Genomic DNA, 17,293 nt, shown 5'->3' on the forward strand with positions numbered 1-17,293 from the left:
GAATATTGAGCATTTAAAATGCAAATATTCTGATGTACCATGAGCAAGACCATGAATCCCTGCCACAAGGTGCTCTCCGCTGGTTGCTCCATGATAGCGAATGCACTCTCGTTCAGTCTGGTGGCGATTGTCCATTGTCTTGCCCAATCCATCTGATAAGGTACCTGCAAACTGCACATACAGATAAACATATAACAGCAACCAAAGAAAAGAATACTAGATTGTATCTACTACAATGAACAATTCTTATATTATTCTGGATAGAACATTCCCAATTAAATTAATAATGAAACCCAATCTAAAAATAAGTAGTGCTGTCAAACAATTAATCACGATTAATTGCATCGAAAATAAAAGACTTTGTTTACATGTGTGTGTACTGTGTATATTCATTATGTATATATAAATACACACACACATGCAAGTAAATATTTAAGAAAAATATGTTACGTTTATACATTAAATATATTTATATATGACAAATTATATAAATGTAAACATTATCAAAATATATGCTGTATGTGTGAGTATTTATTTATACATAATAAATATAAACAGTACACACACATATATTAAGTAAACAAAAACTTTTATTTTGAATGCGATTAATCAATTAATCGTTTGACAGCACTAAAAATAAAACAATACAACAGTTATGCAATATTATTAAGTTTACTGTACCAACAAGCAAATAATTCAGTCCAAATCACATGTGGTATGAAATACATTTATAAATAATTTTTAATTTAAATGCCAGGACACACCAAGCTGACAGTCTGTCAAAATCTGTCGGGCTAGTTATCTCTCGTATATTCTTGTTATGTTTTCTCCTTTTGAATGACAGTTATAGACTACTGATACATGCTGTTAACATGTTCAAGCACAGATTTTTGGTTCAGATGCAGCCAATGCAAGGCGACAACACCGTTGGCTTTTGTTGCATCTAGTTCTTTGAAGTCAGCTTGGTGTGTCCTGGGCTTATAATGTCAGCCATTGGAACAGTTGCTGACACTGGCCTTTTCAGTAAGTGAAACCCCCCCACAGTGACCCTAAGGAGTGAACTGCCTGCAGTGACCTTAAGGAGTGGACTGTCTAGTTTAGGACACATCCATGACTTATTGTGGTTCCCATTTCATTTACTCCAAAAGTTCATGTAGTTCTTCAACTGTTTATACTGCAGACTACAGTCAAACAAAATAAATGAAAATCAACTATTCTCCTTTTCTGTGAGTTCATGAAGCCTATTTATTTCTAATATCTAACAGTCACTGAAAATGGAAACATTATTTGCAAGGTGCCATATTCTGGGCAACCACCATTGTTCTCAAACACTTCCATTGCTGAGCTACGAGGATACACACCGATTTTACAGATAATTGATTTCGCACACCATCTCATCCAGCTGTCAAATATATCAGGCTGTAATTTGTCTAATGGGGTGGTGCTTCCCCCTCTTGGCACAGTTGACCTGACTTTGCCCAGTGTGGACCCCCTCAGGTCCCCTGCAGGTGCCTCCTGGAAGAGAGTTTGTGTTACAGGCCCAGTGAGCTCCCTACTGCAGCCGGATCACTTTATAAACACAGGCACATTCTGCAGAACTCAAGCGAAAGCCAGGCATGAACCTGGAATGACCCCTCCAAGCAAAGTCCCTGGTGAGTTCATCTGAAGGCCAGCTCAGAATCTCTGCTCCTCCTCCTCCTTTTCTGCCTCCCTCTCTTCCAAAAAAAAAAAAAAAAAGCTTGGCTGTGAAATTATACCAATACATTTACCAGATATGAGTTTGCGGGAGGGAGAGGAGGATCAGAACACTTTCAAGTTTATGGCCCCTCACACCACCCCTGCTCGAGCCATTAGACCGTCCCATCACAAAGCAGGGCCCCTAGAGGTGTGCAAGAATGTGTTTCAGTGTGTCTACATGTGAAAAAGAAGATGTAAAGGAATGAAAAACACGGTGTGATCAGCATAAAGTCTGACAGATGACAAAAAATTTACAAACTGATAATAAAAGGTAGACTAAATCCTGTTCACAGTGAGAGGGTTGCTTCAAAACATGAAACAGTGATGGAAAAATCAGCTTGACGCTTAGCTGAAAATGAAATTAAAGGCATTTTTAAATGATAGGCATTATTTTAAACAAATAAAAAAACACTGGAAAATGTCAAAGGCACAGGCACATTGCAGTCAACAGAGCGTGCTTTAGCTAAAATGCCTATTAAGAAAGGTCCAGGCCCCCATAAAGGTAAAACTAACAACAGAGAATTCTTGAGGACTGCACATGTTCCAAAATAAATTCTGGGTGGCCATTGACATAAGTTACAAAAACTAATGGTAATCTTTGCAAATACAATAAACTTCAAGGTTTCTAGGCACTTGATCAAACCAAAGCTCTCAAATGCCTTTTATATCTTTCATTATTTTTTTTCCACCCCAAGCTGCACGACATAGAGCCTTATACAGTTGGTGGATGATTTTGGCAAAGCATTTTTATTCAAGCTGTTGGAAGTTCTCCAGGGGGAGTAATAATTTGTTTATACTTTTGAAATTGAGTTAGAGGCAAAAAAGCAGCCAGAGAGAGGATTTTTTTCTTTGGTAAACCCAAGCATTTCTTCAGCAGTTCAGTGGGTTATTTAGAAAGACCTTAAAAGATACTACAGCAATAGATGAGCTGAAGTCAAAGAAATGGACTGTTGCTCTAACCTATATTCAAAATGTATTTTTCTCCAAAGTCTATTTTTAAATATCACCTAAAATTACTGTAGTAGTATGATGAGCATATTTAAATCCACTCACCAAAAAAACAGCAAAGTGAAATTAGAAAGGGCCAAGTGTGAATGTGAAAGATTGCTGATTGAGACCTAGTGTTGTGCCATTCTATGAGTACTTTTGGCATGAGCTTGGCCAGTGTGGCTGGAAGGAAAGTAAATGAGAGCACAGAGGGAGCGGACAGAGGGAAAAGCACACAATGCCCTGTCTGACAGTGAGCTGGCTGCCAATGAAGGACGTGGTGCAACAGCCTGTCAGACAGACATGCTGGGAGCTGGCTGCAGGACATGAAGTTTAGGCTCAGGTCTGACCACACACAACTGTAGCCACATGATTATACACATTCAAACACTAGTGGCATGAGCAAATTAGCTCTTTAAGCTCATTAATCAGAGTCAATCTGCTCAAGCTCAACACTAAGAGCCTAACAAATTTACAACGCACATGAGAATGTTCCAGGGCCGATATTCAACTTTTATGCTGACGAAAGAATTAAATGCTGGTGTTCCCAGATTCTGTAAACAAGCAGAAACCTGTCCGTTTACACAAGGAGACCAAAACTAATAAACTTGCTGAACCTTCACCTCGCCATTGCATATTAGGATGAAAATCAGGTCAGATTGCTTTGCTGGTGAACATCATGTGCATCTGACCTTTCAATGCTGTTCCCATTCTTTTCCTGGAAATCATCAAATGACAACATGTGGCTTGTTCTAGTGTTCCTGCTCAGGCAGACTGCTTTGTTCTTCAAAAACATATTCAATAAGAAGTCTGAGAAATAAACAACTTCAGCTTCTAATTTACATTTGAACAGACCCGATCATAGAGGACAATTTGTTCTCTTGTTTTTTTTTTTCTCATTATGACTTGGCCTTGCACCCAGTGAATCCCTGTCTTGCGGTTACTGCTCAGGTACTTTGCAGCTGAACAGATGGACTTTACCATATATCACACATTTGGGAATAATATGGCAAAATAACCCTCTGAAATACTTCAGTGATTGAAAATTATGCATTGCCAAACGGACTGGTGAAGACAACAGTAAGAATGTGAACTTTTGCTACCTTGGCAGCTGAGTTGGAAACACCATGTGTAACACTCCGGATGAGCCCTCCAACGTTGCCATACTTGATAAGTTCATTCATACCCTCAGTAACGTCATTCAGTAGGCCCATGGGGTTACCCAGGAAGTCCACTGAACCCAGGATCTGAGCTGCCTGACTGATAAGCTCCTACAAAAAAAAAAAAAGAAAAGAAAGTAGACGTAAGACCAAGAGCTAATGAAATCACACAGTTGTGATGAAACCATTGAGAACTTATACCGTAACATTGCATAAAATCTAATGTAAATATAACCATTCAGAATGAAGAATGTTTAAGACCTCTTTGAAGTGCTTGAGAATGTCATTGATGATCATCTCCTGCGTCTCATAAGGATGGACTCGAGTGTAGGGGTACATGTTAATTATTGCATCTTCAAACCGAATGAGTGGCAACCCAAGGGTTCCCTTCAAAGCCTGTGCAGAACAACATTTGTTTATGCTACAGATCACTTCATACAACAGAACTGCATCCAGTGAAGAACTGACAGTACTCTAGCCGATTCTACTGTGGCTCTTGTACCTTCAGGTCAGGGGGTAACTTGTGAGAGGTGAAGACACTCAGTTTGACCTGAGGAAGACTGATCTTCAAGTTCTCAAAATAATAGCGCTTTGGAGTTCCTGCATCTTCATTGGCTTTCTCATAAAGGTTCTCATCCAGCTTCTCCACCTCTGAAACACAAAATCATGTACAGTATTTAGCAGAGAATCACAGGGTGCATTCCCTTTACTGCACATCAGAGGGATACCCACTACACACCTCCCTCTGCCTGACCATAGCCAAAGAATATCAGCAGTTTCATTAGGAGCTTCTCCTCAATGATGACAGTATAGCGGCGGGCTGTGACCATCAGATGCTGTAAGGCAGAGAATAAAATCTATAATCAAACTCCTGTAGACAAAAGATGTACAGACAGGCCTGTAGCATTTTTTGGAGACAAATTGAGTCCATAAGTTGATTTCACCTTATAAAGATCTGTGAGCATAAGACTGCTGGGCACTTTAACAGAGTTGACCTGCAAAGCAGGGCCTGAGTCCACTGCAGAACTTTCAATGGAGCTTGGAGTCACACACAGCATAACAGGGTGAGTGGTGCCCAGGAGCTGGTTGTCCACCTGAAATAGGTGAGAAAATAAAGACATGTCTGTCAGAACTTTATTGAAGGTTGCTAAGTCAACACCCACAATCCATCCTTGTATGTAGTGCCCATATACGAGGAACAGCGTTATAAAAGACATGGATTGCACATTAAATATATACATAAATGTCCACGAATGTTAGATTTGGTAGAGTCTGTACTAACTGAGATCCATATAATGGTATGAATCAAATCCAATGAACAATGTCTTTTCTTGGAATCTCTGTTGATGTGTTTTTGTATTAACAGCCATCACTTTGCCCAGCTGATGGTCATAAATATAGTGGATGGGCAAAAATATAGGGTAACACTTATTCTACATCCCTAATCCTACCCAATACCTAAACCTAACAACTAGCTTATTAACTATTAATAAGCAGCAAATTATGGGTTTGTTGAGGGAAAAGTCGTAGTTAATAAGGAATAAGTGTTCCCTATTCTAAAGTGTTACCAAATATAGATAGTCAATCTTACTAACCTGTCAACCATTTTAACCCTTCCCTAATCCAAAGTGAGAAATTCTCACACATTAAAGTAGTATGTTTTGGTATGTGGCTGCTTACCTGAATATCTTTCACTGTAAGTTCCAGCACCTGGCTGGCAGCGGTGCGGATGAAGTGCACATCAATGCTAGACAGGGTGGCAAAAACTAGCTCTTCAGGAAGCTTATTCACCAGTGACAGGCCTACTCCTTCCTCTAGGTTCACCAACACCTTCACACAAGGGCATGAATTAGGACTTCTTAATTTCCAAGTTCAATATTTGTGAACCCTGTGCTAATTCTATTTTTACTGGAAACACAGTCAAGGTAAAATTCTACATCAGAAAGATGGGTTTTACCTCAAGCTCCTCCTCAGGAACCTTCTTCTGAGTGCTCTCTTTATTCTGGTCTTCCTCCGTGCTGGGAGAGGGTCTATTCACGCGCCGTTGGTTGAAGTCACTGATCTGAAATGAGGTATGCAGCTTCTTATTATATTAGAAAGTGTGAAAGAAAGACAGGAACCGATTCCATTTCATATGGTTTCAGATGGCATGCTACCCCAACTATGTCCTTCAATAATAATGAGAGTGTCTGACCCTAATAACAATGGGGTGTCTGACCTGCAATACTCGCGTTGGCCCATCAGGCAGGACTTGTACAGACAGAACCCCTGAGCCAGGCCTCATTTTCTGGTTGATGAACTGTTGCTCTGGTAACGGTTCCAAAACACCAGAGTCTGGACCCAGTACCACCTCAGCACCATCATATAGTCCAGAAACTCCCCCTCTTACCTAAAACACCACAGACAGCTTTTTAAAGAGCCACAGATTGTTTAATACTAAAAATAACCATTGAGGAGCAAACAAATCAGATGAAAGAAGGACAGACCTGGACAACTAGTCTGGGCAAACCACAGGTCAACATGCCAGAGCTGAAGTGCCATGTCTGGGTGGTGCTGCGGCGGTTGTCTGGCCGTCTCAACATCAGAGGCTCATAGCTAAAAAAGAAATACAAGATATGTGAGAAATGACACCCACACACCATGATAATGTTTACTCTCTACATGGACAAGAACACGCTTAAAATAAGACAGCACAAGTTGTCCTTTGTTGCGCTATGAAGCAGTTAGGTGACCTGTTGTCTGTCACTGCAGCCAGTCCAGCAATGTCAAGCACTAAAGATGAGCTGAGGGGTCGAGGCTGAGAAGGTTTGCTCTGTGGAGGAGATGAGCCCTCATGACAGAGCATTCCTGTTCCTGTCATCCGCCAAAGCTGGGAGCGCTTTCCAGGTTCCTGAACAGATAAAGAAATGTGAGAACTTCTGAGAACAAACTATAATGAGAAACTGGAAGATAGATGGCTGTGGACGAACATAAGCAGACCTTTTTCTTCAGGATGACTCTCTGTGTTTTCGTCTCCACATCCAGCACCAGTTCAGCACAGCTGACCACCCGTTTCTTCCCCACAGGCCTCTTTCCTGCATCTCTGTTATAAAATCAAGTGAATATTTACTTATATTTACAAACATCAGTTTGAAGAGGTAATACGCAAGTGCGACGGCCAGTGGAAAGTTTTCTGCTTGAAACTGGTCAGTTTCAAAGATTAGTTAGGTTGAGAACTCACTCTGAGAATGTGAAGGATGCAGCAATGTAGATGAAGTTCTCATAGTAGAGCTTCTTGTATTCTCTGAAGAAGTTCATGTCAGCAGTAACCTCTGAGGATCCAGCTCCCTTCACAGTGAGGGTGATGTAGGGTTGAAGAATGGGTTCATCGCAGGCATAGTCCAGAACCGCCCCAGGTTTTACCTCTGTGTGTAGCCTGATATCAGCCACTGCATGTTGCCAGAACTGTATAGGCACCTGAAGTAAAGAGGACATGTATTATGGAGAAGTCTGCAGAGAAAATGTGCAAATGCTACAATAAGCTGGTACAAAATTCTCAAAGCTATCCACCAGCTTGAATAAAACAAATAACATGGCACAAATGGAAGTTGACGATGGACCTGGGAAAACAACTGAATTTCTCTCAAAATGTTGACAAACCATCTTTGGACCTTATTATTGTCAGAGATAACAAAGAAGATGCTGGAATAACGCAGGAGCTCACAGCGCTTTTAGAGTAGGCCAATGAGTGGAGAGGCACATCATTGACAGTGACCGTAGATCAAGGTGCTTGCGGCTAGATGTAGGATATTTCTATCCTCTGGATGTAGGCTCTGGAGTGGATTTGTGTGATATTGCTGCTAGAGCATAAACAGAAGTTTGATCATCCTCAGCTGGGAAGCCTAGATTGATGTTTGATGATGAAAGATCTGAAAAACCCAAGACTCCAAGATAAATCACTGAGAATGTGTCCAATCCCAGCACCAACTGACATTTTGTTGTTTAATATCAAGACCCACACCAAAGCAGCAGCTAAATGTCAACCCAAAATAATCATTAGCAGATAAAAAAAAAGATCTGTTTTTGATGTAAGGGCAGTGAGACAGAGAAACCACCGGACGCAGAGCTGTCAGGTGTGAATTCAATGCTTGACGGATGAATCGATTGCTTAAGTCATGCCAGAGGGAGTAAAAGAGCTATTTTGTGTGACAAAAGCTTTATATCCACCTTTTATAATGGCTAGAATGGTGTCTCACTCAGTAAATTTAAAACCACCAACAGATCAAGTGACGGGAAATCTGGCTAAGGGGTCGGAAGAAGGTGAGGGAAAATGTGCACACCTGCAGAAACCCAATTAAACCTCAAATAACAGGCTAATATTGATTACAGGTACAGCTTTTAAGAAGAATGTGCTTTTTCTTGCTATGCCTACTCTTTTATACATGTTATAGTGTCCAGAATTGAACACTGAAAGGAAATATTTTCTGAATAATATTATTATTTTAAGAAGTCAGAGGCACAAACAGAACCCAAGTCTCCCTTGAGCAAAACTGAAACTTCTGAAATGAAAGAGCCGCACCACAATTTCTTATATGATTGAGGTTGAGATTGTGGTTAGCAATGCATTCTTATTTATATGTTTTGACAAATTGAGCTGTGATGCCCGTGGGTGACCTGAGTTCAAGTCCTGGCCAGGTCATATTCCCAACCGTCTTAGTGATACTCTTTATTCTCAAATCTTCTGAACCGTTCTACAGCCTAACAATACTTGATAATGTGTACCCTTCTAAGGACTTACCTCAGAGATGTTATCTATACGGAAGGGTGGGGGCAGCTGGTCAGTGCCACTGAATGAGATTTGATACGTTGCCCCTTTCAAAGCAATCTCAGCTCGGAGGAAGAAGCAGTTTCCCAAAGTGTCCCTATGGAACACATAATGAGAGGAAAAATGTCTATGAAATTGAAAACTCCTCATTTTCTGTTCTGTTCAGCTATCTCTAGAGCATATTTGGTGGCACTGGGTACCTCATGTTGATGTGGAAGGATTTAGGCTTGTTGACCTCAAAACCTCCAGACCAGGTGCAGTTGGGAACATCCATGAGACGGACACAGAGAAGCTGATCGTAGTCATTTCTGGGCCAGTGGAACACAACACTAGAGCCTGGCAGGGTGGAGATATATCCCTCTGGATTTGCAGTACCCTACAAGCAAACAAAACATTATCAGTTATTATCCTGTGTCTTTTATTAGAAATATCTAAAACATAGCACAATGAAAACATGCATTCCCACCTTTCCTCTGACAAATTCCCGCTGAGAAAAGGCTAACTTGTAAGATGATCGATTGTCAAGCAGGTATCGTGGAGCAAAGGTCACAATGTGTGTGTCACGATAACGTCCTTTCCCTTTTCTCACATTTATTCCTATAATGAGACATTACATTATATTATTACATCAACTTAGCACAGTGGTGTCCACTCCTGCCTCTGGGTAGCCATTGTCCTGCAGAGTTTGATATAAAACACATCTGAACCATCTAATTAGTGTCTTCAGGATTACTAGAAACTTCCAGCGAGGTGTGTTGCGGCAAGTTGGAGCTAAATCGCGGAATCCAGTCATAAAAAGGGAAATTACTGTATAACGCGGAATGTCGCGGAATTTGGCAGCTTTTGGCTGAATAAAGGTCAGGACACTAAAATCAATAACGCGATATGGACTAGTGTCTGTGAATATTAAGCTGCAAAAATACTATTTAAATAGGAATACTGCATGTTTTGCCTGTCTCCGTGTGAATGAATGTGAATTTAATTTACTACACATACTGAAGAGCGCATGACACGTTTTCAGCCTCCACCGCCTCAATATAGGAGTACATAAACATAATCTCTAGAACTGCTCTGAGAGTCACTTCATGAGCATTTTACCGTTTTTTTGAGAAAAACATCATATGTACAAACTGCAACCGTCACAGCAACCGTCAAAATAAAAGTTTGGTTTAACTTGAATCTGTGATAGAAATATATTACTGAATGTAATGATAGTACTACTAATAAAATTATTAAAACATTATTTTCGAGGAATATTTACCAGAACAATTTAAACGTATAAGTATTTCTGAAAATTAAAAAAAAAATAATAATAATTGATGTTTTTTTGTTTTTTTTAAATCAAATCAATTATTTAGAGATGCTTTTGATTCTAAAACTGAATTTGAAAAAAAATAAAAACACATTTTATAGGGCCTTAAAATGTTAATTTTTGTTAAACTTTTAATAAATTGCTGTTAAATTGTGTAAGTTTCATGATTTCAATTAATTAGACATGCTTTTTGATTAATAAAATTTTATTTAACCATTAAAACCTAATACCGTGCGACTCCACCGGGCAGGGACACCGGCAAGGGATAGAAGTATCGCTTTTTATTTTAGTTTATTCATTTATATATTTATTATTGAAATGTTGTTATATGCATGTGTCAATTTTATTTAATTTCTTTATTTTCTTAAATATGTGGGTATATAGTATTTATAGAGTTGTAACTTTTAGTTTTAGTTACTTTTTCTTATTTGTAAGTCGCTTTGGACAAAAGCGTCTGCTAAATGACAAAAGTAAAGTAAGTAAGTAAGCAAGTAAAACCATTTAAAAAAAATAAAACGGAAAAAAAGGAATTTTGGAAAAAATTTAATGGATTTCATAGGGCCCTAAAGATGCTTATCTTAAAATAGGATAGGAATTCCTTATTACCTATATTGTAGATGAGTCCGGGTCTGTTACCATGCTGGATGACTTTAACTGCTCTCACTCCACTCCCCCCATCCAGAGAGAAACCTTGGCACCATCCTGGAACACCATCTGGGTGGATCCCTTTACCGATCCGCATGGTGCACCTGTTCAAAAAGGACAAGACTTTAGAGAGCTTTAAGGAATAAAGGGTAATTACGTAGTTAAGTTACATTTCTGCTATGCTGAGTAATGAATAAATGACTCTGGTGGTGAAATTTATGCAGGCTAATTAAATAAGATATACAAAAGCATTTGATGGGTGGGGATGGTGGGAACACACAATGAGAATTCTTTGTATTTTTCCCTTCTCTTGCACTCACATATTGGGTTGCTCTTTGTCAGTGTAGCAAAAGAGCAATGGGCTCAAACTCCTGGCTAACTCATGCTCCTCAAACTGCCCAGCGGCATCCGTTTTCCCATTGTCTTGGCGGAAGATCAGAGGCAGCCCTGCAGACACAATAATCAGTGGAAATACTACAGAGGTGGTGCAGTACAATTGTGTTTGGTTAAGGTTTAGAATTCATATCATCAATCTATAGTCAATGCATAGATCTGAAAGCATACCAGTCTTATTGACAAGCCAATAAGGAGCAGAGATGAGAATTTTTAATGCTCCTTGGGCTCTGAGAACAATCCGTATGGTGAGACAGAGCAGCCGTTTGTTGACATCATATAACCGCATGTGCACCACATAGTTTTGTGTACCGGGAGGGATGAGTAGCTCCTTACACATAGGAAAGTTCTCCAGGAGCACACCTGAGAACAAATAGCAAACTCATGAAGCTTTATGCCAACAGAAATGTGGATTAATAAAGCAGCTTTTATGTTAAATATGTGATAAATTATCATGTACTCCAATTCACCTAATTCTATATTTTGTGCCGTGTCTGCTGCATGCAGCACTGCCTCTTTGCTTGGTTTCATGGTTCCCTTGATTGAGGTCCCTTTGATGTAGTAGTTAAGGTCACAGGGAAGAAGGTTGGCCAGCACCAGGGTGGGCAGCAGATAGATGGTGTGACCTGGTTGGCGGTAGATCTGCTTTGTACCTCCTGCCACAGTTTTGGCAGGCTGCTGATCGGGGTAGTTCTCTTTTTTAATGACAACACAAAACCTAAAAAAGTACAAAAGTGTTTAAAACTCTAGGTTCATTATTCTTTGATATTTTCTTTTTCCAGTCAGCCTATTTTTACCTGAAGCTGCGCTTGAGTTGTTCATCAAAGTCTGCTGACTGGCACTCTCTCTTACTGCTGCTGACCTCACCAGGCCGCTCCACGGAGGTCCAATGGATGGGCATTTTACAGAAGAACAACCCCAAGCCTTTAGGCCTCGCCTGAAGCCTCCAAGAGGTCAGATGGAGAGGGATGGCCAATGCCTCTCCAGGCAGGATGGGAGGCAGGACAACAGGTTCTATAGATGGTAAACAATTAAATTTAGATTCATAGTTGATAAACACAGGTAAATCATAAACAATAAGGTGTGTGCTTACTGTCTGGAGCTGAAGGGCTGTCTAGTCGCACTTCCATGGGAACCTCAAGGCGATTCTGCACTGTGAGTGCTGACTGAACTGTAATGACCTTACGTGCACTGCCCTCCATAGTGATAGAGAAAACCACTCGAACAGGCGGCAAAGCTGAGAACTGAACGGAGATTATAGATTGTGTACATACTCTAGAATAATTTAGTATAATGTTATGAGACACAAACACTTACATATACATGAGGGTGTATGATGTTGGTTCTGCTAATTGGGCTGCCAACCTAGAAAAGCCGTATCATTACATTTTTATGAAGCATTTTCATTTTTCATGAACTACTCAAAGATTTTGTATTTCAAAATGATGAAATAACAGAGCAGAAAAAAAAAAGTTTGTTTCAAAGACCCATGAGAGAAGTCAAAGACTTGTTGAGAATCACTAATATAATGCATTTGTGAATTACTAATGAGTTTAGTGGTTTAAATGAATGTCGAATAATTAATTCTCCACATAATGACCCATTAAAACTCACAGTGCTTGAAGGGTTGTTTCGATCAGGAGCAGCGTAGCGGAAGAATACTCCAACCTTGTCCACTGACACTGGCTTCACCTGCTCCCAGCCTACAACACGCACCAGCAGCTGGTGGAGTTTCAGCTCATGGGTGTGTCTGTGATCAGAGCACATCAGCAACAAAAGGTGGAAAGTACAATCAATGGGGTATTAAAGGACAAACAGTACAGCAAATAAAAAAAAATAAAAACTACAACACGTTTTTCTTTTAGGTAAACAATTAAAAACATTTAAATATTTCTGGTCATACTGTAATGTGATAATTCAACAGAGCGTGGCATTATATTGTTTATGTGAACTTGCTTTTAAGTTTGGCACCATTCTGATAGCAGTGTTATTACTGTTAGCAATTTTTTTTTTTAAATATTACCTCGGCAACTTACTAAATATGTTTAATTAAGTCAAAATTAACAAACTAAAATCATAAGTTAAAATTTGTTTTTAAAAAGCAAAAGCTTATAAAAAAAAGACAAAAAAACACAAATTACAAAAAATAAACAAAATTACAATGAAAACTGAATTATAAAAATAAAAGCTACTTTCAAAATATTAATAAGTAGAATATAATAGTAATGTATACTAAATAGTACATATAATAGTATATAAATAATACTTTTCATGACCCAATGAACTACAGATGAATCAAAACAAGTTCAGCTCAATATTTTTTCCTGAATATCTGGCCTGCTAAATTACAGGTTAACAATCTAAAATGACAGAACACCAAATGTGGGGCAACCTTGGATGATTGCCTTGCACAAGGATAAAACGTTGGTGGAGCAGGACTGTGATTTCTGTAACTTCACAGCTTCTGCATCATTTCGCCTGGGATCAAGAAGTCATAGCCTCTAGGCTATGAACAATCCCAGAGGCACTAAAACCAGGTTTTCTCCAGAAAGTTTGTCATGAAGCTATAGTCTTTAAGTCACTTTGTATAAAAAAAAAAAAAAAAAAGCCAGAAATTCTCATTACAAGAGAAAGTAATGCTAACACATTCAAAGCCAATTGTATTTATTAAAGAGACACCCTCTTCTACCTGTGTCTTAGTTTCTCCCGGGCCTCAAACTCAAACGGGATCTCCTCCCCTGGCAGCACCTCTCTCCACTGGCTGATGTTGTGCGTATCGTCGGTCCCAGGCCCATGCACATCAGATATGGAGTCAGCACTACTGCTGTGAGACAGCGCCACTCTGTGGACACAGCAGAACCGCCTTGTTTATAACTCTTCAATGCAGCTGAATAATGTAGGAATAATATGCATTCTTCTGACCTGGTTGGTGTGGTAGTGAGAGTAGCAAACAACATAGTGCATCCAGTATGGTTACGTAAGGCATAGGGCACAAATGGTTGTCTCCTCTTGGACAGCTTCATATCCGCTGAAACAAGGCACGAATATAAAATAAGCCACAGGCTTTCATTAAGCTTGTGAACAATGCCAACTATCAGGTATTATGCACCAAATACTGACTTTGAAAATGTTATGTTGGGAAATGAACATGAAATGTTCCTCCCTGAAGTACAGCCCAAATCATATTTATATTAATGGAGATTCCACGACAAGGAAAGTCTTTAAATGACGTCAGTAACAATTTCACAACACATTCATTAACTCTGTAATAAGAAAGCATGGTTTAAAGAAAAGGATGGCACCAGAAACTACTATTTAACACAAAACAGGTTTTATATATATGGTTGTAGGTTAAGGGACAGGGGTAAATGAAGGGTTAGGGTTAGAACAAAAGCCCAGAACTTAAAGAACGAGGCTATCCTAAACTTTATGACACCAAACACGATCTTCTGACTTCTTTATAGTTGGCTTCGCATCTATGAACTGTACCTCGGGCATGAATCTGCTGCTCGAGACATGTCAAGCTGGTAGAGCTTCTAGTTCTAAGGTAGGCAAGAGGAAGACCTGACAGCAGAGAGAAAGGGTTAGGGGAAAGAGAAGAGATAGATACATGCTAGGAGTCTGTGGGAAGAGGAGGGGAGACGCATACGGTCAAAGAGAAGGGTAGAGTGAGACGCACACATCATGATAGTATATGCAGTGGTCTTATCTTACAAACACTTTGAAAACAGCTCATTATTAGTCACCAATTCAAAATGATATTAAGATTTATGTTTATATTCAAAAGAAATAAACCTGATTTAAACTGTTACTTATTTTAAAATACATTTATTTGATGGATTTACAGTTTCAAACCATTCAACTTATTATCTTGTCTAAAGCTGAAGTGTGTGATTGTGAAGTGTTTTGATGTTAAAATACTATCCGACCATCCTAGCTTCTTTCTATCCTAGCTTAAAATGTAGAGACAACTATAAGTAAATGTTTTGTAGGTTGATTTCTCAGGTTTGTCTGACCAGTGGCAGACACAAAGAGTATATGGGACCCCTGTTTAATAATCAGTATCTTTGCAATTACACTACCATTCAAAAGTTTGAGGTCAGTAATTTTTTTAAATAGAAAATAATACTTTTATTTAGTGAGGATGCATTAAATTAATCAAAAGTGACAGTAAAAACAAAAGATTTGTATTACAAATAAATGCTGTTCATGCGACCTCTCTATTCATCAAGGAACACAGAAAAATGGTTTCCACAAAACTATTAAGCAGGACAACTACTTTCTATATTGATAGTAATATTATAAATGTTTCTTGAGCACCAAAACAGCATATTAGAATGATTTCTGAATGGTTTCTCATGAAAATTCAGCTTTGACATCACAGCAACAAATCAAACTGTAAAATATATTAAAATAGAAAACACTAGTTACGTATGTAACTGTGGTTCTGTGAATTCCGGATGACCGCCAGAGGCGGTGCTAAGCACTAGTGGATAATTACTGCGCCAGCAGATAGGTCGAGAAAAAATAACAACAAAGTCACGTCATGACCTCGACCGAGATGCGAGGATATAAACCACAGCAGCTTGATGCCCAGCCTCGGAATGCTTTCTCGTGCATTCCAAATGACGAGGAACTCTGGCGGTCATCCGGAATTCACAGAACCACAGTTACATACGTAACTAGCGTTCCGTTTCATTCCTCTTGACCGCCAGAGGCGGTGCTAAGCACTAGTGGATGACACATACCAACACAGTCATAAGGAATGCCACCCACCAGCAAACATCAGGGATCGTTCCAGAAGGACTGAAGAACTCACATCATGGGAAGCAGCCACGTTCTCCTTGTAGAACCGTGCAAAGGTACATGGAGAGGACCAGGTAGCAGCTGCACAGACTTCTGCCAAGGAAACTCCCCGTAAGGCGGCCCAAGATGAAGAGACAGCTCTAGTAGAGTGACAAGTAACACCCACTGGTAAAAACTGATTAGAATTACTATATGCTAGCTTTATCACCTCAACAATCCAACGTGACAATTTTTGCTTAGACAAGGGGGCGTCCTTGCGTACCTCACCATAACAGACAAATAACTGATCCGTCTGTCTAAAAGGAGCAGTAGACTTAACATATCACCTCAAAGCCCTTACAGGACAGAGAAGATGAGACCTCCCCCCCATCTGCATCAGAAAGAGAAAGAGGAGGTTGAAAAGCAGTCAAATGAATAGACTGATTCACAAATTGTGGCGACAGAAAGAAATTCTAGAACAAGTGGCAAGTCTCAAACAGGAAAGGGAGTAGAATGAACAGGTTTTAAATGTCTCGCTCCCTTCAGAAAACTACATACAAGGTTGTCAGATGCCATGGATGCACCATCAACCAGGGCATGATAAGCAGATATGGCAGCAACATAAACCTTTAAAGTAGAAGCCGCCTAGTTGTCAATTAATTAATGGATCTGGGTGCCAAACACGGCCATTCAGCGGAGAAAGGAGGACCCGTCTGATGGGAAGCTGCCACAGTTCGCCCTGTAACAGACTCAGAAGAAGAGGTCCACTAAAAGCACCCTGTGTTTGGACAGGAATATTCGATGTAGGGTCTCCCATAGAAGTGGAAAAGGAGGGAACGCGTACAATAGGCAGTTCGGCCACTCGTGAGCTAATGCATCCTGTCCCAATGGGCTGGATGTCTCGGCCCTCGCAAACCACCAGCGGCAATGCGTGGTTAGCTCCGAGGCAAATAGATTGACCTCTGCCCTGCCGAACTGTTGCCAAATCAACTGCACCACATCAGATCTCTGGAAAGAGCATCTGTCACTTGATTGTCCAATCCTGGGAGATGCATTGCCTTTAATGAAGCCAGTCGGCCCTGAGACTATATGAGAATCTTGCGAGTTAGCTGTAAAGAAGCAAGAGACCTGGTGCCCCCCTGGTGATTCAAATGAAAGACTGTCAACGTGTTGTCGGACCGGACAAGCACATGGCGTGCCTAACAGATGTGGTAGGAAGCGTTGTAGTGCTAGATACACTGCCTTCAGTTCTAGAACATTGATATGTTCTAAGGCCTTCTTTGCTGACCAGTGACCACCAATCCCACTCTGATTCCATGTTGCCCCCCCATCCTATTAGCGAAACATCGGTTGTGATCACTTCTCGACGAGAAGGCACCACCCCTAGTGGCACTCCAGCCCTCAGAAACATTACCCGTTTCCAGGGTTTCAGTGCTCGAACACAGGCAGGAGCGACAACAATCATGTGAT

The 17,293-nt window shown here is 40.1% G+C and overlaps 1 protein-coding gene across 2 annotated transcripts in view; it reads right to left on the minus strand.

Annotated features, from left to right (window-relative positions):
• LOC306860634 (intermembrane lipid transfer protein VPS13D-like) overlaps positions 1-17,293 on the minus strand; it is a 48,472-nt gene that overhangs the window by 7,343 nt on the left and 23,836 nt on the right. Inside the window, exons 40-66 of one of the 2 annotated variants that reach the window (XM_079402432.1) lie at positions 14,528-14,602; positions 13,961-14,066; positions 13,728-13,880; positions 12,653-12,788; positions 12,356-12,403; positions 12,132-12,282; positions 11,836-12,052; positions 11,509-11,756; positions 11,210-11,401; positions 10,966-11,092; positions 10,607-10,749; positions 9,155-9,285; positions 8,889-9,064; positions 8,662-8,785; positions 7,105-7,340; positions 6,864-6,966; positions 6,617-6,774; positions 6,371-6,479; positions 6,103-6,273; positions 5,842-5,946; positions 5,565-5,714; positions 4,829-4,978; positions 4,624-4,720; positions 4,387-4,535; positions 4,146-4,280; positions 3,828-3,995; positions 39-171 (exon numbers count right to left, since the gene is read on the minus strand). In XM_079402432.1, coding sequence (XP_079258558.1) covers positions 39-171; positions 3,828-3,995; positions 4,146-4,280; positions 4,387-4,535; positions 4,624-4,720; positions 4,829-4,978; positions 5,565-5,714; positions 5,842-5,946; positions 6,103-6,273; positions 6,371-6,479; positions 6,617-6,774; positions 6,864-6,966; positions 7,105-7,340; positions 8,662-8,785; positions 8,889-9,064; positions 9,155-9,285; positions 10,607-10,749; positions 10,966-11,092; positions 11,210-11,401; positions 11,509-11,756; positions 11,836-12,052; positions 12,132-12,282; positions 12,356-12,403; positions 12,653-12,788; positions 13,728-13,880; positions 13,961-14,066; positions 14,528-14,602 — 3,891 coding nt within the window. The remainder of the gene's footprint in view (positions 1-38; positions 172-3,827; positions 3,996-4,145; positions 4,281-4,386; positions 4,536-4,623; positions 4,721-4,828; positions 4,979-5,564; positions 5,715-5,841; positions 5,947-6,102; positions 6,274-6,370; positions 6,480-6,616; positions 6,775-6,863; positions 6,967-7,104; positions 7,341-8,661; positions 8,786-8,888; positions 9,065-9,154; positions 9,286-10,606; positions 10,750-10,965; positions 11,093-11,209; positions 11,402-11,508; positions 11,757-11,835; positions 12,053-12,131; positions 12,283-12,355; positions 12,404-12,652; positions 12,789-13,727; positions 13,881-13,960; positions 14,067-14,527; positions 14,603-17,293) is intronic. The other variant, XM_079402433.1, reaches the window with a different exon arrangement.

Source organism: Barbus barbus (genome assembly GCF_936440315.1).
Source record: "Barbus barbus genome assembly, chromosome: 41".
Classification (NCBI taxonomy): Eukaryota; Metazoa; Chordata; class Actinopteri; order Cypriniformes; family Cyprinidae; genus Barbus; species Barbus barbus.